This window comes from Pelobates fuscus, chromosome 1 (genome assembly GCF_036172605.1).
Source record: "Pelobates fuscus isolate aPelFus1 chromosome 1, aPelFus1.pri, whole genome shotgun sequence".
Classification (NCBI taxonomy): Eukaryota; Metazoa; Chordata; class Amphibia; order Anura; family Pelobatidae; genus Pelobates; species Pelobates fuscus.
The window spans coordinates 195,210,193-195,226,340 of NC_086317.1; the positions used below are offsets into that span (position 1 = coordinate 195,210,193).

Below are 16,148 nucleotides of genomic sequence, written 5' to 3' on the forward strand. Positions count from 1 at the left end.
TTGCTTATTAATTTTTCTAAACTTTCTTAACTTTTTTTTTTTTTTTCTGTTAACCCCTAACTAGCAGTAAGCAGCATTAACGGTAAATTCCCCAATTTCCCATAACTCCCACCCACCCCAGGTAGCAAAATATTTCATTTTAAAATATTTAAATTAATGAATTAAATTAATTGAACCCCTGAGGGTTAAAAATAAAAATCGGATCACAGTATAATACTGTGGTCTGTATTTTGATCACTGTAGGTAGGGATCATCTTGCAGGGAAGGGGTTAATTTTTATAAGGACTGGGTAAAAGAGGGTGGAATTTTTTTTAACTTTTTTAAAAAAATGTTATTAAACTTTTTTTTTTCTTTTTTTTTAACGTTAACCCCTAGCTAGCCTAAAACCAAATTCCCCACCAACTTCCACCCACTACAGCTAGCTAAATATACAATTTTAATATTTTTAAAATAAAATAAAATTAACCCCTGGGGATAAAAATAAAAATCAGATTGCAGTAAAATGTATACCCTGCCAATTGATCACTGTAGTCCGTGATCAATTGGCAGGGAAGGGATTATTTTTTTATTTAAAATGGGTAAAGGGGGTGGGATTTTAATTTAACTTTATTTTTTTATTTTTTTTTTAACAGCAAGCAGATCAGCAGTCATCCGTCTCCCTGCACTTCACACAGAACCCGGAGGTGCAGTAAGTCCCTGCAGCACATGTGCTCGCTCTGACAGCCTGCGAGCCGGTGCTCCCGGTCTGCCTCTAATACAGAGGCAGACCGGAGCAACATTAACCCCGCGATGTTAAGGGTCTCCCCAGGATGACTGACCCCGTCCGTCACCCGTCCTGAAGGGGTTAAATTAGAGGGGCAAAGGTTTAAAAATATCAGGAAGTTTTACTTTACTGCAAGGGTAGTGGATGCATGGAATATCCTTCCAGCTGAAGTGGTTGAGGTTAACACATTAAAGGAGTTTAAGCATGCGTGGGATCGGCATAAGTCTATCCTAGCTATAAGATAGGGCCAGGGACTAATGAAAGTATGTAGAAAATTGGCAGACTAGATGGGTCGAATGGTTCTCATCTGCCGTCACATTCTATGATTCTATGATTGGAGACCACCTGTGGTAAATTCCAATAATTGGACATGCTTCAGAAAGGTAAACACCAGGTACATACAAGGTCTCACAGTTGCAGGACGATTTCAAAGAAAAAATTAAGCGATGAGGTCAAAAGGGACTGCCTACAGAGCTCAGAGACAAGATTGTGTTAAGGCACAGTAATGAGGGAACAGACGCCAGACTCACAGGAATATAAAAGTTCAAACTTTATTGCATCTGTTAATAAAATTGTCAGTAGAGCACAGTGGTATTAGTACATAATTCAGATATCCAGTATGTTTCACATATTTTTTTTCATTTATTTTTTGTTTATGTCCCTACCTCTGCACTTAATAAAATGATGAAACCTGTAGGTTCTGCCAGTAACATTTGAATGAAAACTATCACCTTAAACCACATATTGGCAACATTTAAAGACACGACCACACTTCTACATATCCTTACAACTTGGCCAAGTACATTGTTGTGACTAATATTGATCACCTTAGAGCGGGTATCTATTGGGATTATTCTACTACTGGTGGGATTAACTTTGTTTGGGGAGTGTTTCAGTGAGTTGGATATTGGAAAGATACATAAGAGTCTCCTTCCCTTCACACTGGCTGTTACCACTATGCTATACTGACGATTTTATTATCGGGTGAAATAAAACTTGAACTTCTACCCACTTGCTTGAGTCTGAGCGTCTGTTGCCTTTGGGGATGTGGTGTTTCTTTAGTCAACAGATTTAGTAAGGCTACAAAGAAATGTAGCTGCACTTAACGATCACAAAAGCACAGTGGCATCCATAATTCCCTAATGCGAGCATGGCCATTGCTGCACATTCGCATTAAGTCCCCTCGCCGATTGACGAGCGAGAAGCGTGGCCGGAGCCTGTCTCTCTGTGCTGAATTCAGGTATATGACTGAAGGGGTTTTAACCCCTTTAGCGCTGTTGGAGAGGGAGCACAAGTGAGAGGGGCTCTGTAGGATTTTATTGTGCCTGGAAAATGGCTTTGTTTTCCTGGCACTATAGAATCCCTTCAATAAAAACCTGGTCCACAGTGCTCAGGAACCCATGACCTTAAATGGACACTCCAGTGCCAGGAAAACAATCCGTTTTGGATTTCAGTGACTTACTTGAGTCCACCGCTAATGTCCCTCGGCGCTGGTTCAGGATCCGCCCACACTCCTCCCCCGCCGACGTCACGTCATCCGGCAGGGGAGACCCATTGCGGCCGGTGGTGGGGGAGGCCTAATGCGCATGCGTGTCAATGAAAAATGCTTTTAATGCTTTCCTATGGAGGTTTCAGCAACACTAGAGGTCCTCACATAGCGTGAGGACGTCCAGCGACACTATAGCACAGAAAATCTGTGCTATGAAACCAGGAAGTGGCTGTCTAGTAGACAGCCACTGCCACTAGAGGAGGAGTTAACCCTGCAATGTAAATATTGCAGTTTATGAAAACTGCAATATTTACAGTTGCAGGGTTAAGGGTAGTGGGAGTTGGTACCCAGACCACTCCAATGGGCAGAAGTGGTCTGGGTGCATGGGGTGTCCCTTTAAGGACACCGCCAAGACAACGCAAGAATGGCTCATTGCCAATTTTGTGAATATATTTGAGCCCTGCCAGAGACCAGACATTTATGGAGAGACCTGAGAATGGCTGACAAATGGCAGGTACTACCAAAGTCCAGGTGTGCAAAGCTTTGATTCTTCATAGCTAAAAAGGCTTGAGGATGTTGTCACAGTTAAATGTGTTTCAACTGACCTAAGGGTCTGAATACTTATGTGATATTTCAGTTATTCTGTTTAATATATTTGCAGTGGTGACAACAGTGAATAATAAAAATAATTTTAGCTGCGCTTGTGATATTTTCATGAATATTTATTGTAAATTCGTTTATGCAACAGTGTTAATGATTCTGCTTGATACTCAGTTGAAACCTAGTATCCTCCCTTAGAAATGAGCTTCTCTCTTTGTCATGTATAGGCATATTTCCACAGCCTCCCGGATTATGCCCAGGTTTTATACATTCCTTTAGCCCTTTCGGAACATTTCGACAAATGGTTCATGGAATATCGTCGTTCTTGTGGCGAAATTTGTCCTATAGTAATGAATGGCAAAATGTTCAAAACTAGAGTGGGAGCTGGCAAAAGCTGAAAAATCAGGACATGATTTCTAAACTGCCATCACTCCCTCATTTTCAAGCCCACCTACACAAATCTTATATCAAAACGTTCAGCTATCCCTGCTGCCACTAGTAATGTCCACGTCTAAGCCATAGTCCTGATAGTTTTTACAATATGACCATTAGTTTGCAACTCACGCCGTCCATTGACATTCATTGAAACTCCACTCTAGACAGCTCAAATGTGAAGGGCAATTTCTAAACTGCGACTGTGCCTTCATTTTTAATACTTCAGAGACATACTATGCATCAAAATTCTCACAATATAAAGCTTTTCGCTGTAGGATTTTTAGTTTTTAAAATACAACCGTTTGAAGATGACAACCGCCAGTGAAGTGAGCAATTTGGAGCAGTTTTTTTTTTTTAACCGCTCTTCTCTGCCCTATTTGAAATGTATTCGTTCCTGTTGGCAGTTGGTGGAATGTTCGAGGGATTTAAAAGCTCTTCTCTGCCCTAGCTGTAGAGTGAGTGAACCACACTCCAACCTTTCCACAGTTACTCCAGCCACTCCGCCCAGTTACTCCGCCCACTCCCGTTGTAGACTACTGGTGGAGGCAAGAACACTTCACACAATTTCCCCAGAAATTGTAGCTTTTCTAATTTCACATATTATTCTGAGATCATAAGCACAGCTTACTTTATGTATTTTTTGTTGTGATAATTAGGTAGTGGGTTACCTACTGTGTAAGCAGCGGCAAACATTTTAGCTTTATATCTGGCATATATAGCACTAGTACATTCATTTCTAGTATATATCTAAAAACTGCTGGCAAAATATGTAGATCTCTTGATTTTCTGGGTTGTCCAATCACAGACAAAAAGATATTTGTCTACAAAGAAAATCTTCTTTGCCTCTGGACAAGCCAAATTAGTTCATAGAACAAAAAGGGTGAGCTTGTATTTGGAGTATATCTGCACCAAACAGACTCAAGGGATCACACTGTATAAGGCCCACCTTAAGGGATACCTAATAACTTGCTATGAATGTGGTGAAAAAAGGACATGTCAAGCCAATGCAATGTAAAGGAAAATACCCTTTGGGAACTGAAACTAGCAGTTCTAGTGCAAGGTTTGCATATATTTAGAGTGACTGTTCCATTAAAGTGATACCATACGCACCCATATCACTTCATCTCATTGAAGTGGTCTGGGTGCAATGTCCCTGTCCCACTTAGTCCTGCAAAGTAATATTTTGCCGTTTTAGAGAGACTGCAATGTTTACAATGTTTACAATGTACTAAGACTGCCTCCTAGAGTTTGACTTTATAAACGACGCTGGACAATTCACGCTCTGCATGAGGATGTCCAGCATCAGGAGAAAACCCCCATAGGAAAGCATTTAGGTAATACAACCCTCCTCAGATGACTTAGGAGGAATAAAGTGTTATCTAACTCTTTAGAATGCTTGAGGAGGCCCGCGGGGGCGGAGGACCACATTATTGTTAGGAATACATCTTGACAAGGGAACCAAACAAGGAATAAGGCAGAGAGGCTGGTGTGAATCACTCAAGAATATTGGATACTTTAATTATCTTTGCTGTGGGTGAGGCCAGGCTAATGATCTATGTTGCAGAGTGCGAAAAGCAGTGTGGTGGAGGTGAACGGAGTACCTTAGAGAGTGAAATCAGGATGTTCACATTTTGCTTCATTCTTGGGAAATCTCCTTTTATGGAGTAACCTCAGAAAAAGGCCAGGGTAGTAAACCATTTGTAGTATCTTCCTCCTATATCTGAAAGGTGCTTTTGTTTTTTTTTTCAATCTCATCTCTTGGGGGTGGAGAAACTCAAGAATGGGTTCTCCTACAGTCATTTTGGTCAGAGGTGTATGGGGAATTTTAAAGGTATTGTGCCTCTTGCCCAGAATGTTAAAACAAGAAATTTAGGGTCCTTTTCTATGCCCTTTCCAATGATCTATAAACCATTTAAAAGGATTGGCATGGACTACTGTGTGTGTTTGTAGAAATCTGCTCAAGTCATTTGCTATTTAGTGGTTAAATCAATAATTGTAATAAAAAATAACTTCCAAAAGAAAAAGTCTTATATCATAAATATATGCAGGGCCAGTACAAACATTATCTAGTATGCTGTTAATTAAAGGAACAGTCCAAGTAACATAGCAATTTTAGCGCACTTTAGTGGTTATGGTGCCAGGAACCATTGTAGGTACATTTTAGAACGATTTTAATTCTTACCACCAGATGCCTCTCACTGCCTTGTATAAAGCTACATTAGAGCTCAAAGCTTCTGCTTATGAGCTTCCTTTGGCTCTCCTCTCCTGCAATACACGGCTAGCTCATTGGTGGAGAGAGTCAGCTGATTAATCTTAGCAATGTGTTAAGCCCTGCTCTGTTGGGCTTTGCTTAGTCAGAGACTTTCTGGCACTCCTGTAGATCTAGCAGTTGCAGGGAGTGGAGCCCATGGGACCTCAGGTAAGAAGTCATACTATTCTAAAATGGTTTACTACTTACATTGAGGGGGCTCCAAGTAGTCTCTGGCACTCTAACTCTGTAGTGGTTTCACAGAACCGTACAAAGGACAAGAGGTCAACCAACCACCCATGGGAAGGAAAGTTCGGTGAAAGGTTGAATTTGATGGACCTGGAGAATCTGCTTAATTCACAAATCCCTCCCAACTCAATCATGTACCTTACTGAAATTGGCAATAAGCTCCTTGCATGTTTTATTTCCTGAAAGTAGAGGAGGGGGGGATTTGCAACCTTTTGCAAACTCCTCCAGCTGTTCTCAATTTATTGTTCCTGTAGAAGACAAGACTGTATGTGTTAAATATTGCATTCCACAATAGTTGGTTTTTAAAGGGAAACTCCAGTGCCAGGAAAACGATCCGTTTTCCTGGCACTGGAGGGTCCCTCTCCCTCCCACCCCTTCAGTGACTTTCCAGAGGCAGCGACATGTCCCACGTCGCTGCTTACTCCTCCCCCGCCACTCCTCCTTCTGCTTACGTCGGCCGGTGGGCGAGACTGATCTCGCCCGCCGGCCGAGGAGACCTAATGCGCATGCGCGGCAATGCCGCGCATGCGCATTAGCGCACCCCATAGGAAAGCATTGAAAATGATTTTCAATGCTTCCCTATGGGGAATAGAGCGACGCTGGAGGTCCTCACACAGCGTGAGGACGTCCAGCGACGCTCTAGCACAGAAAACCTGTGCTATAGAGCAGGAAGTTCCCTCTAGTGGCTGTTTAATAGACAGCCACTAGGGGAGGACTTAACCCTGCAAGGTAATTATGGCAGTTTTAAAAAAACTGCAATAATTACACTTGCAGGGTTAAGGGTAGTGGGAGTTGGCACCCAGACCACTCCAATGAGCAGGTGGTCTGGGTGCCTGGAGTGTCCCTTTAAACTTCTCCATGCAAATATTTTTTTAAAATTACAGTAAAAAAACATTAAATACTCAACAGGGAAAATTATGCCATTTAAAGTATCTGGAGAACTCCAGATACTCAACACTCAACCTTTGGCCTTATTGTATGTTTAGAACCGCTTGATTGCATTATTTTTCCATATGCGGTTTTGTTCTCTCTACAGTTAATACCATATGCTTTCTTTTCAAAGGTTTTAAACTACATAACAAAGAAAGCTGACCACACAGTTCGGAAGTTGAAGAGACATTACAGAGGCTCAGAGGTTAGAATGAAGAGGGCATCTTCATCACGCAAAAAAAGGGTGACTGTAGTACAATCAACAGACTTGTGTAGCCGAGAACCACAATCAGAGGACACCATTAACTGTGACTCGCTTTGCTTCTTTACATCCGAGTCTGATGATGACAATGCAGTTTGTCCAGCAGAACAGTGCTTCGAACCTGAAGGAGATGAGGTGAGGAAGTGTTAAATTGGGACTGTCTTTCCCAACAGTTTGTAATATTCTGAGTAATTTATCCCTTTGTTGAAGAAATCTGTGAGCTGTGAAAATTTTTTTTTAATGAATGTATAAATTCACGCCGATGTTTCCTAAAACTGAGCACCTCCATCTTGGCTCCCTGTCAGTTGTTGTATTAGATTCTGCCCGTGTACATATGATGCATTTTTGAGGATCATGTTTATATTTCAGTCATTTGAAATGCTATCAACATTATTTTCATATAATTTGTGAAGAAAATAAAAAATGTGCTGCAAATATCAATGATCTGCAGAGATCAATAAATATATGTTGGTCCAAGGCTTCCCTTTATTTTTGTTGAAACTTGTAATAACCATTCTTCTTTCTCTATTTGATCCACTCCCACTATTTTATTTTTATTTTATTTTTTTGGTATCCCTCACCAAGCACTCTAAAACACTATTACCATAGGTTTCATATGAATATCAGCGTTGCTTCATTAACTACTTAACCAGGTAGTACAGGCTCAGGAACACACAAACTGTTCTTTCAAGAGAGTGACTTTTATTAATTATTATACTTTTATTTCAGAAAAATACTAAGGACAGATGGTACAAAAACTGCTCAATTGCAGTAATCATTACCAGCAATGCAGGTCACAGTAGTCTATTTACACCACACACCACAGATGCTTTCCTCTGGGGCATCTGTGACACTCCTGTGAGAATTGAGCCTCAATGAGCAATCTGGCCCACTGATGAGGATCTGGTAACACAGTGATGACAAGATGGCCCTGGCCAACTGATGCCAGTCTGAGCCCACAGACTGACAATCTGGACTGTGTATGCAAATATACAAAGACACATACAATAGACTTATGTTATATGTATGCAAATTTACCAAGTAGGTAGTGGAATGCCATAGAAACTAGTTTGCTAGGAATTTGCAACCAGTTGGACAACAAGCTAAACTGACGACTGAATGGAATGTGACAGAAATTGCTGATGTACAAAAAGGTAGTTCTCCTTTTGGAATAAAGAGCGATTTAATTGTCCACATAGTTATTGCTAACGCGTGTCTATTAAATGCAAACATATACAGATATAAAAAAAAAAAAAATCACTATCACACACATTCAACAGTGCTGCAGTAAATGTTTATGCTCTCCATTAAATAATAAAAACCAACATATTACACTACACTGTATTGTACAGAAAGAAAATTAAATGAAAAATATTTATATATATATATATATACACACACACACACACAAACATTCAACAAGTATTCAGACCCCTTTATTTTTTTCACATTTATAAAATAAAATTGTGCAGCCTTATGTTAACATTGTTTGTTTAAATTAATTTGAATATAGAGGTATCCAAGAACCTGATAGTGACTCTGGGGGAACTCCTAAAATTATGTGTGGAACTGGAAGAACAGTGGCCTGGGGCATTTCTTCTTTCAAAAAGCCTACTGATAGAAACACTGTTATTTATTATAAGAACTATACTAATGACAAAGCCATGAAATGTGTGTTTGTAATGACCAGGGATATAGATATAGATAGATATACATAGTTATAGTAAAAAACTATTTTTATTCCCGGTCTGTGTGTTCTGCAAACAAGACTAACTTTTTGCATGCACATCCATGATGTACTATGACTGTGGAAGCGAAAGTGTTGCAGGGCTTACTAGATTGAGGAAATACATTGTTACATTGTTAAATCAAGCCTGGTTTCCTGGCCTATGTTTTAGATGACTTGCATGAGATGAAAATGATATCCATAAATATACAAAGAGTGGTTATGCAAAGTGGAGAGTTGGTTTTATATCTAAATTAGCCGATTGAGTTTTTCATTTTTATATTCTGGGGGATTATTTATTTAATGAAATTGTAAATGGGCAGTTAACTCCTACGAAAACACTAGTTGTTGACAATCATGGAACTAATGGTGAAAGGCCAACTACTACTACAGACATACGACTAATTGACTGATGTCAATCCTGGTAACATTTAAGAGTGCACAGTGGGCTGATCCAACCTTTTTAGCAAAGTTTAATTTAACCACAGCACATATTTCACTTTTAAATAAAGGCATCTCTTTTGTGCCTAATCCGGGTGCAGATTGGTTTAATTGGTTGAAGGACACCAATCTGTTTGGGCGAAAACTGACATAAAGCGCCTTACATAAAAGAAAAGAAACCAGTATGGCTAAGGAAATGTTAGATGATCAAGATAAAGATCCATCTCTTACTAACTTGAAAAGCCTAGTTGGTATACCCCTAATCTCAAGGAAGTTATGAATGTGGACTTCATACAAATGACCTCTAATAAAATCGAGCAATTACCACCTATAACTACGCCATTAATCATGAACTTGTCTCAGGAAGAAAATTCAGCAGTGAGAGAATTAAGATCTAACAAAAATCTAATCATAAAACCCTCTGATAAAGGGGGTAACATTGTTACCTAGAGAAAGAAAAATACATTGACATCTGTACGTCACATCTGGATGATACATTCTGCTGCTACAAACTTCCAGTAACTACCTAAATGAATTTAAACAAATTCCAACCCGAGCCAGAGACAATGACCTAATTTCTCAAGATTAATTCAGATTCATTCTACCTAACACTCCAGCAGTTGCCACCTTTTATTGCTTACCAAAGATCCACAAGGATGCCGTGAACTCACCAGGCAGACTGATTGTCTATGGAAACAATTCACTCTCTGAGCAAGCCAGCAGATTCATGGAAAAAATACTCCATCCTTTCGTAACAGATCTACCCTCATATATACAATATACCAAACAGACCTTACTAACTTACAAAAAATTGACGGTCCCTCCATACACCTTTTTAGCAAGTCTTGATGTTGTATCATTATACAATAACATCCCACATGACACTGGCCTAAAGGCAACCCAATTCTTCTTGGAAAAATCTCAAAAATTCACTAGTTTACAAAAAATCTTTCTCATAGAACTTTTGGAATTCATACTTACTCATAACTACTTTGTTTTTAATGGTACATATTATCTGCAAACTAGGGGCACATTGATGGGTATTGCTTGTGCTCCTAGTTATGCTAACCTGTATCTGGGCTGGTGGGAAGCCACAGTTCCTATAGAAACAACAACAATAGGATTTAAGGAATTCATTTTACGCTGGCATCGATATATAAAAGACATCCTCTTATTCTGGACAGGTTCCATCCCTCAATTTGAGGAAATGGTATCCAAACTCACTACCAACAATATTGGTCTACAACTTACTCATGTCTTCAGTGAAGACAAACTTGAATTACTGGACCTTAAGATCAAACAAACACTTGGTGTTGAACTACAAACAGAACTGTACAGGAAACCAACCTCCTGCAACAATTTTCTTTATTGGAACAGTCACCATCCTTATAAACTCAAAGCTGGAATTCCATACGGGCAGTATTTGAGGGCTAAGAGAATTTGCTCAAGTGAGGAATCTTTCCTAAAAAAAAAAAGCAAAAGAACTACAAATTTGCTTAAAAACAGGATACCCAAACCGAATCCTTAAAAAAGTATTTCAACGAGTCTCTAAGATGGATAGATCAAGTATCCTTAGAAACCACAGAGTACAACCCACAAAATCAACCATAAGATGCATAGGTACCTATGACCAACTTTGGCACCCTCTTCACAGAATCTTTGCTGAAAACTGGCCGATATTTATCCACTATAAAGATGTAGCCAATAACCTCCCAGAATTTCCCTGCATCACTTCACGTCGTGCATCTAATTTACACGACTTACTGGTCCATAGCCACCTTGACCCACCAAAATCCCCTCAAACATGGTTAACAGAAACGAAAGGGATATACCGCTGTGGATATTGTAAAGCATGGAAATAGATCACACCATCAAAGACAATAGAATGCACCAACACCAAAAAGACATACAAGATAAGGGATTTCGCAAACTGCAGCACTACCAGAATAGTATATTTGATAACTTGCAGCTGCAAAATCCAATCTGTTGGAAAAACCTTTTAGGAGTTCCAAAGAAGAATTCTCCAGCACGTCAACTCCATTACAAGCTTAAACATCTCAACACCTGTGGCAAATCATGTGAGAAACTTTCACAACACTGACCCTTCTATTCTTTCCTTCCAAATTCTTGAACGTATCCATCTGAACACCAGGAAAAGTAACTTTAAAGGACCACTATAGACACCCAGACCACTTCAGCTTAATGAAGTGGTCTGGGTGCCAGGTCCAGCTAGGATTTACCCTTTCTTCTATAAAGATAGCAGTTTCAGAGAAACTGCTATGTTTACCTATGGGTTAATCCAGCCTCTAGTGGCTGTCTTATTGACAGCTGCTAGAGGCGCTTTCTTGCTTCTCACTGATTTTCACAGTGAGAAGACGCCAGCGTCCATAGGAAAGCATTGAGAATGCTTTCCTATGGACTGGCTGAATGGCGTGCGGCTCGTGCCTCGCATGCGCATTCAGCTGATGAGGAGGAGGAGAGTCCTCCGCCCGGCACTGGAAAAATAGGTAAATTTAACCCCTTCCACCCCATAGAGCCCTGAGGGTGGGGGGGACCTAGAGACCCTATAGTGCCAGGAAACAAGTAGGTTTTCCTGGCACTATAGTGGTCCTTTAATCTAACATTGTTGAAAAAGGAATCTAAATGGATACACTATTCCCTCTCTTTATATATATATATATATTTTTTTATTTTCCTCTCCACTTCTTCTAAGCTGCTCTATATTAATACCACGTTGTAACAATAAAATATATATTGTTTCTATCGGATATACTGTGATTATCCGGACCTTTTACCCATTATAATACAGAGGGAACTTAATCCGTATATTTGATTTTATATTCCATTGAACAGTTTTTTAATTGAACTATAATAAAAGTTAAGTCTTAATAGATTTTTCCTGTTTCACATTTATAGATGCACTTTTTGGTTTTCAATTTTTGTTTCTTTTTCTCTCTCATTGAATCAACCTTTTTCTCTCTCATTGAATCAACCTTTTTTAGCAGCAAATATTTCAGTGAGAAATTGTATACCAGTGAACCCAGAAAAAAAAACTTTTGTTTCTGTTATTTTAGTGGATATGATTCGTTTTATCTAGTTGAGAAGAAGGGGGCTGAGGTAGTTATTGCCACAAGTGCATTAACACATAGATTGATGAGGACCCTGCTCAAACGAGCTTACAATCTAGAGAAGGTGGGATATAAAAACACATTTTGAAGGGCAGCGTGGGGGATAGCAACCAAGTGACAAGGTGGGAAAGTAGCAGAGCTGGAAGATGAGTGTGGCCCTTTAACCCCTTAAGGACACATGGCATGTGTGACATGTCATGATTCCCTTTTATTCCACAAGTTTGGTCCTTAAGGGGTTTAGAGAGAGCAAAAGACAGGTTTGAGAAATGGTAGTTACTCTGGGAGACCATACGTTTTTTGAAGTTATGGGTTTTGAGGGACTTATAAAATGATTAAAGACTAGGGGATAGTCTGAGGGGGGTAGGCAGGCTATTTCAAAGGAAAACAGCCCCCAGGGAGAAGTATTGCAGAAGAAGGTCACTGGCAGTGTAGAAAGAGAGAAGGGGCTGTAAATTAATTAAGAAATGTAGCAGGGGCTAGAGTAGAGATTTATAGGTAGGTGTTAGTATTGTGCAGGATTGACAGAGGGGCAAAGTGTGAGAGCAACAGCAGGAGAGAAAAATCAGCCTAGCAGCATCATTCATTACAGAATGTAATGAGGCAGTACTGGTTCTGAGGGACCAATTAGGGAAGAATTACAGTAATAAATAAGCCCATGGAAGGTACATGCATTTTCAATTAAACAGCACTAACATAGATGAGGGAGGTAAGGAGGAATACAGCTTTGGTGAGTGTATATATGTATCCTCTCTCTCTATATATATATATATATATATATATATATATATATATATATATTTATATATTTATATATATATATATATAGATATATAGATATATATATAGATATATATAGATATAGATATATATAGATATATATAGATATATAGAGAGAGGGATATAGATATATATATAGAGAGAGAGATATATAACTTTTGCCGCCCTTCGCCACCCCCCATATGCGCTGCCCACCATGTGACATCACAATGCCCCACCCATATGAGCCAACGCCAGTGCTGCACACAGTGTGTGTTTATATTAAAAAGCCTGCAGGGACAGGCTATAGACACCCGAACCACTACATACTGTTACGGGTAAAATTCATCTATAGTAAAAGGCTACTGATTACACAAGGTTTGATTTCTTGTTGGTAATTGGTAAGGCATTTGATTTGATTAGCTAGGTGCTTGCTATTGATTGTTGGTTAATTAGCTATTGTTTGCAAAGAAGCAAAGGCCTACCCAGGCGTTAAACATTCCTAGTGGGTGGTGCTTTTAGAAATTATATAAGGGTTGTGGTCATTCGCTTGGCTAATATAGCTGGGTTGCTACTTCTATGTTCTGCTTCACAGTGTGTGCTTGGAGATAGTCTGGCGATAAACTGGAGGTAATCTGAGGTATACAGGAGGACATAAAAATAAAAAATCTGATTTGTTTTATTTACCTCATTAAAATGGCAGACTTAGTTCAGTGTAATAGTTGTTATGCAGTTGTTTCACTTTTTGGAGATTTGGATGCTGTGTAATCTGTAGACAGTTCTCTATATTGCGGCAGGATATTGTATTTTTGAAGTTTGAGATTTGTAAATTATCTGGTAAACAAACTCAGGCTTTAACCCCTTTCCGACCGGTGACGGAAATTTTCCGTCAACCTTGTCCTTCAGTTAAGGACCGTTGACGGAAAATTTCCGTCATTTACTAAAGTTAACCCCAGATCTCGGGGTTAACGGTGCTCCGGTCTGCCTCTGTATTAGAGGCAGACCGGGAGCACCCGATCGGGCTGCCCCAGCACCGGTGCTCGCTCTGACAGCATGTCAGAACGAGCATATGTGCTCAATGTACTTACCTTCCGCCTCCCTGCACTTCCGGGTTCTGTGTGAAGTGCAGGGAGACGGATCTTCACTGATCCTGCCCCCTGGTGAAAAAAAAAAATTTAAGTTAAATCCCACCCCCTCTTTCCCCTGTTTTAATAAAATTAACCCCTTCCCTGCCAATTGATCACTGACTACAGTGATCAATTGGCAGGGTATACATTTTAATGTCATCTGATTTTTTTATTTTTTTTAACCCTCAGGGGTTACATTTATTGTATTAATTAATTTTAAATATTTAAAAATTATATATTTAGCTAGCTGGGATGGGTGGAAGTTAGTGGGGAATTGGGGAATTTGGTGTTAGGCTAACTAGGGGTAAACGTTAATTTTTTTTTTTTTTTTTTTAAATAAGCTTTAAAAAGGTAAAAAAAATGTTTTAACTGTTTTAGTAACGTTTAAGTAAAAAAAAAATACCACCCCCCTTTACCCAGTCTAAATAAAAATTAACCCCTTCCCTGCCAGTTGATCACTGCCTACAGTGATCAACATACAGATCGCAGTATTATACTGTGATCTAATTTTTTCTAACCCCTCAGGATTCACTTTTATTTATTTTTTTAACCCTCATTAATTCATTTAAATATTTTATAATTATATATTTTGCTAGCTGGGGTGGGTGGGAGTTATGGGAAAATGGTGAATTTACTGTTAGTGCTGCTTACTGCTAGTTAGGGATTAACGGTAAAAGAAAAGTTTAGAAAAAAATGTAAAAGTGTAAAAAAAGTTAAGAAAATGTAAAACATTTAATAAGTAAAAAAAAAAGTTTTACAAAGTAAAAAAAGATTTACAAAGTAAAAAAATACATTAAAAAATGCTCATTACCACTACACTTGGTACAAGCTAGCGGAAAAATTATCCCATGCTAAGGTTCAAAAAAATGCCTTTTGAATTACCCTGGGATGTCTTCTTTAAGAAATGGTATGCCTTTGTGGAGTAATTGGACTATATAGCCTTGTAAAATACTCTGAAATGGGACATGGACAAATTCAAAGTTTGAAAAAAACTGGAATGGCTGTGTCTCAAATGTGCCCCTTCAATGTCCACATATACCTGGCAAAGGTACATACGGGGATATTGCTGTACTCAGCCGACATAGCTGAGCAACATATGAAGTATTATACAGTCGTATTACACATAGGGTTTGCAAAATATACTGCGCAAACTCACTTTGTGTGTCGAAAAGGCAGAAAAAATGCTTTTTACCACTACACTTGGTACAAGCTAGCGGAAAAATGATCCCACGCAAAGGTTCAAAAAAAGCCTTTTGAATTGCCCTGGGATGCCTTCTTTAAGAAATGGTATGCCTTTATAGTGTAGTTGGAATATGTAGCCTGCTCAAGTGCTCCAAAGTGGGACACGGACGCATCAAAACCCTCCATGAAAATTCACACTTAAAAACCTGAACTTGTTATGTCTCTTTTACAGCAGTGTAACTTCACAAAATAGTGTCTAGGTGATACATTGGGCATATTGTTTTACTCAGAAGGCTTAGCTGAGCATAATTTGGGGGGTTTGAACTTAGTGGCACATATGAAATGTACAAAATGCCCAGCAAAAATGTAATCCATATGTAAAAAATGCCCAAAATTATATTTTACCACATACTTTGGCATATATTGGTGAAAAAATGGGGGCATGTTAAAGCACAATATGCACCATGTGAGATACCCTGAGGTGTCTACTTTTACAAATGGTAGGCCTTTGTGAGGTTTTTTTGAACAGTCAAACTGCTATAATACCCCAAATTGAAGCATAGGCCCATTAAATCCGCCTCTCAAAATTCTACTGTAAATGTTGAAACGGACAGGTCTCCTATATGGCACTGTAGCTTCACGAAATAGTGCCAAAGACATACAATGGGGGTACCGTTGTACTCAGCAGAAGTAACTGAACACATAATAAAACCTTGTACAGGAATAGCACACACCAACTTTACAAAATACAAATGAGAAGTTCTTTGTTATAAGTTTGTGTGCGAAAACCCCAAAATACTAAATTTTATTCC

General features: G+C 39.1%; 1 protein-coding gene across 2 annotated transcripts in view; it reads left to right on the forward strand.

Moving 5' to 3' along the window:
• Positions 1-16,148, forward strand: part of KDM5B (lysine demethylase 5B) — a 166,483-nt gene that overhangs the window by 128,885 nt on the left and 21,450 nt on the right. For both annotated transcript variants that reach the window (XM_063453213.1, XM_063453214.1), the window contains exon 27: positions 6,848-7,111. In XM_063453213.1, coding sequence (XP_063309283.1) covers positions 6,848-7,111 — 264 coding nt within the window. The remainder of the gene's footprint in view (positions 1-6,847; positions 7,112-16,148) is intronic.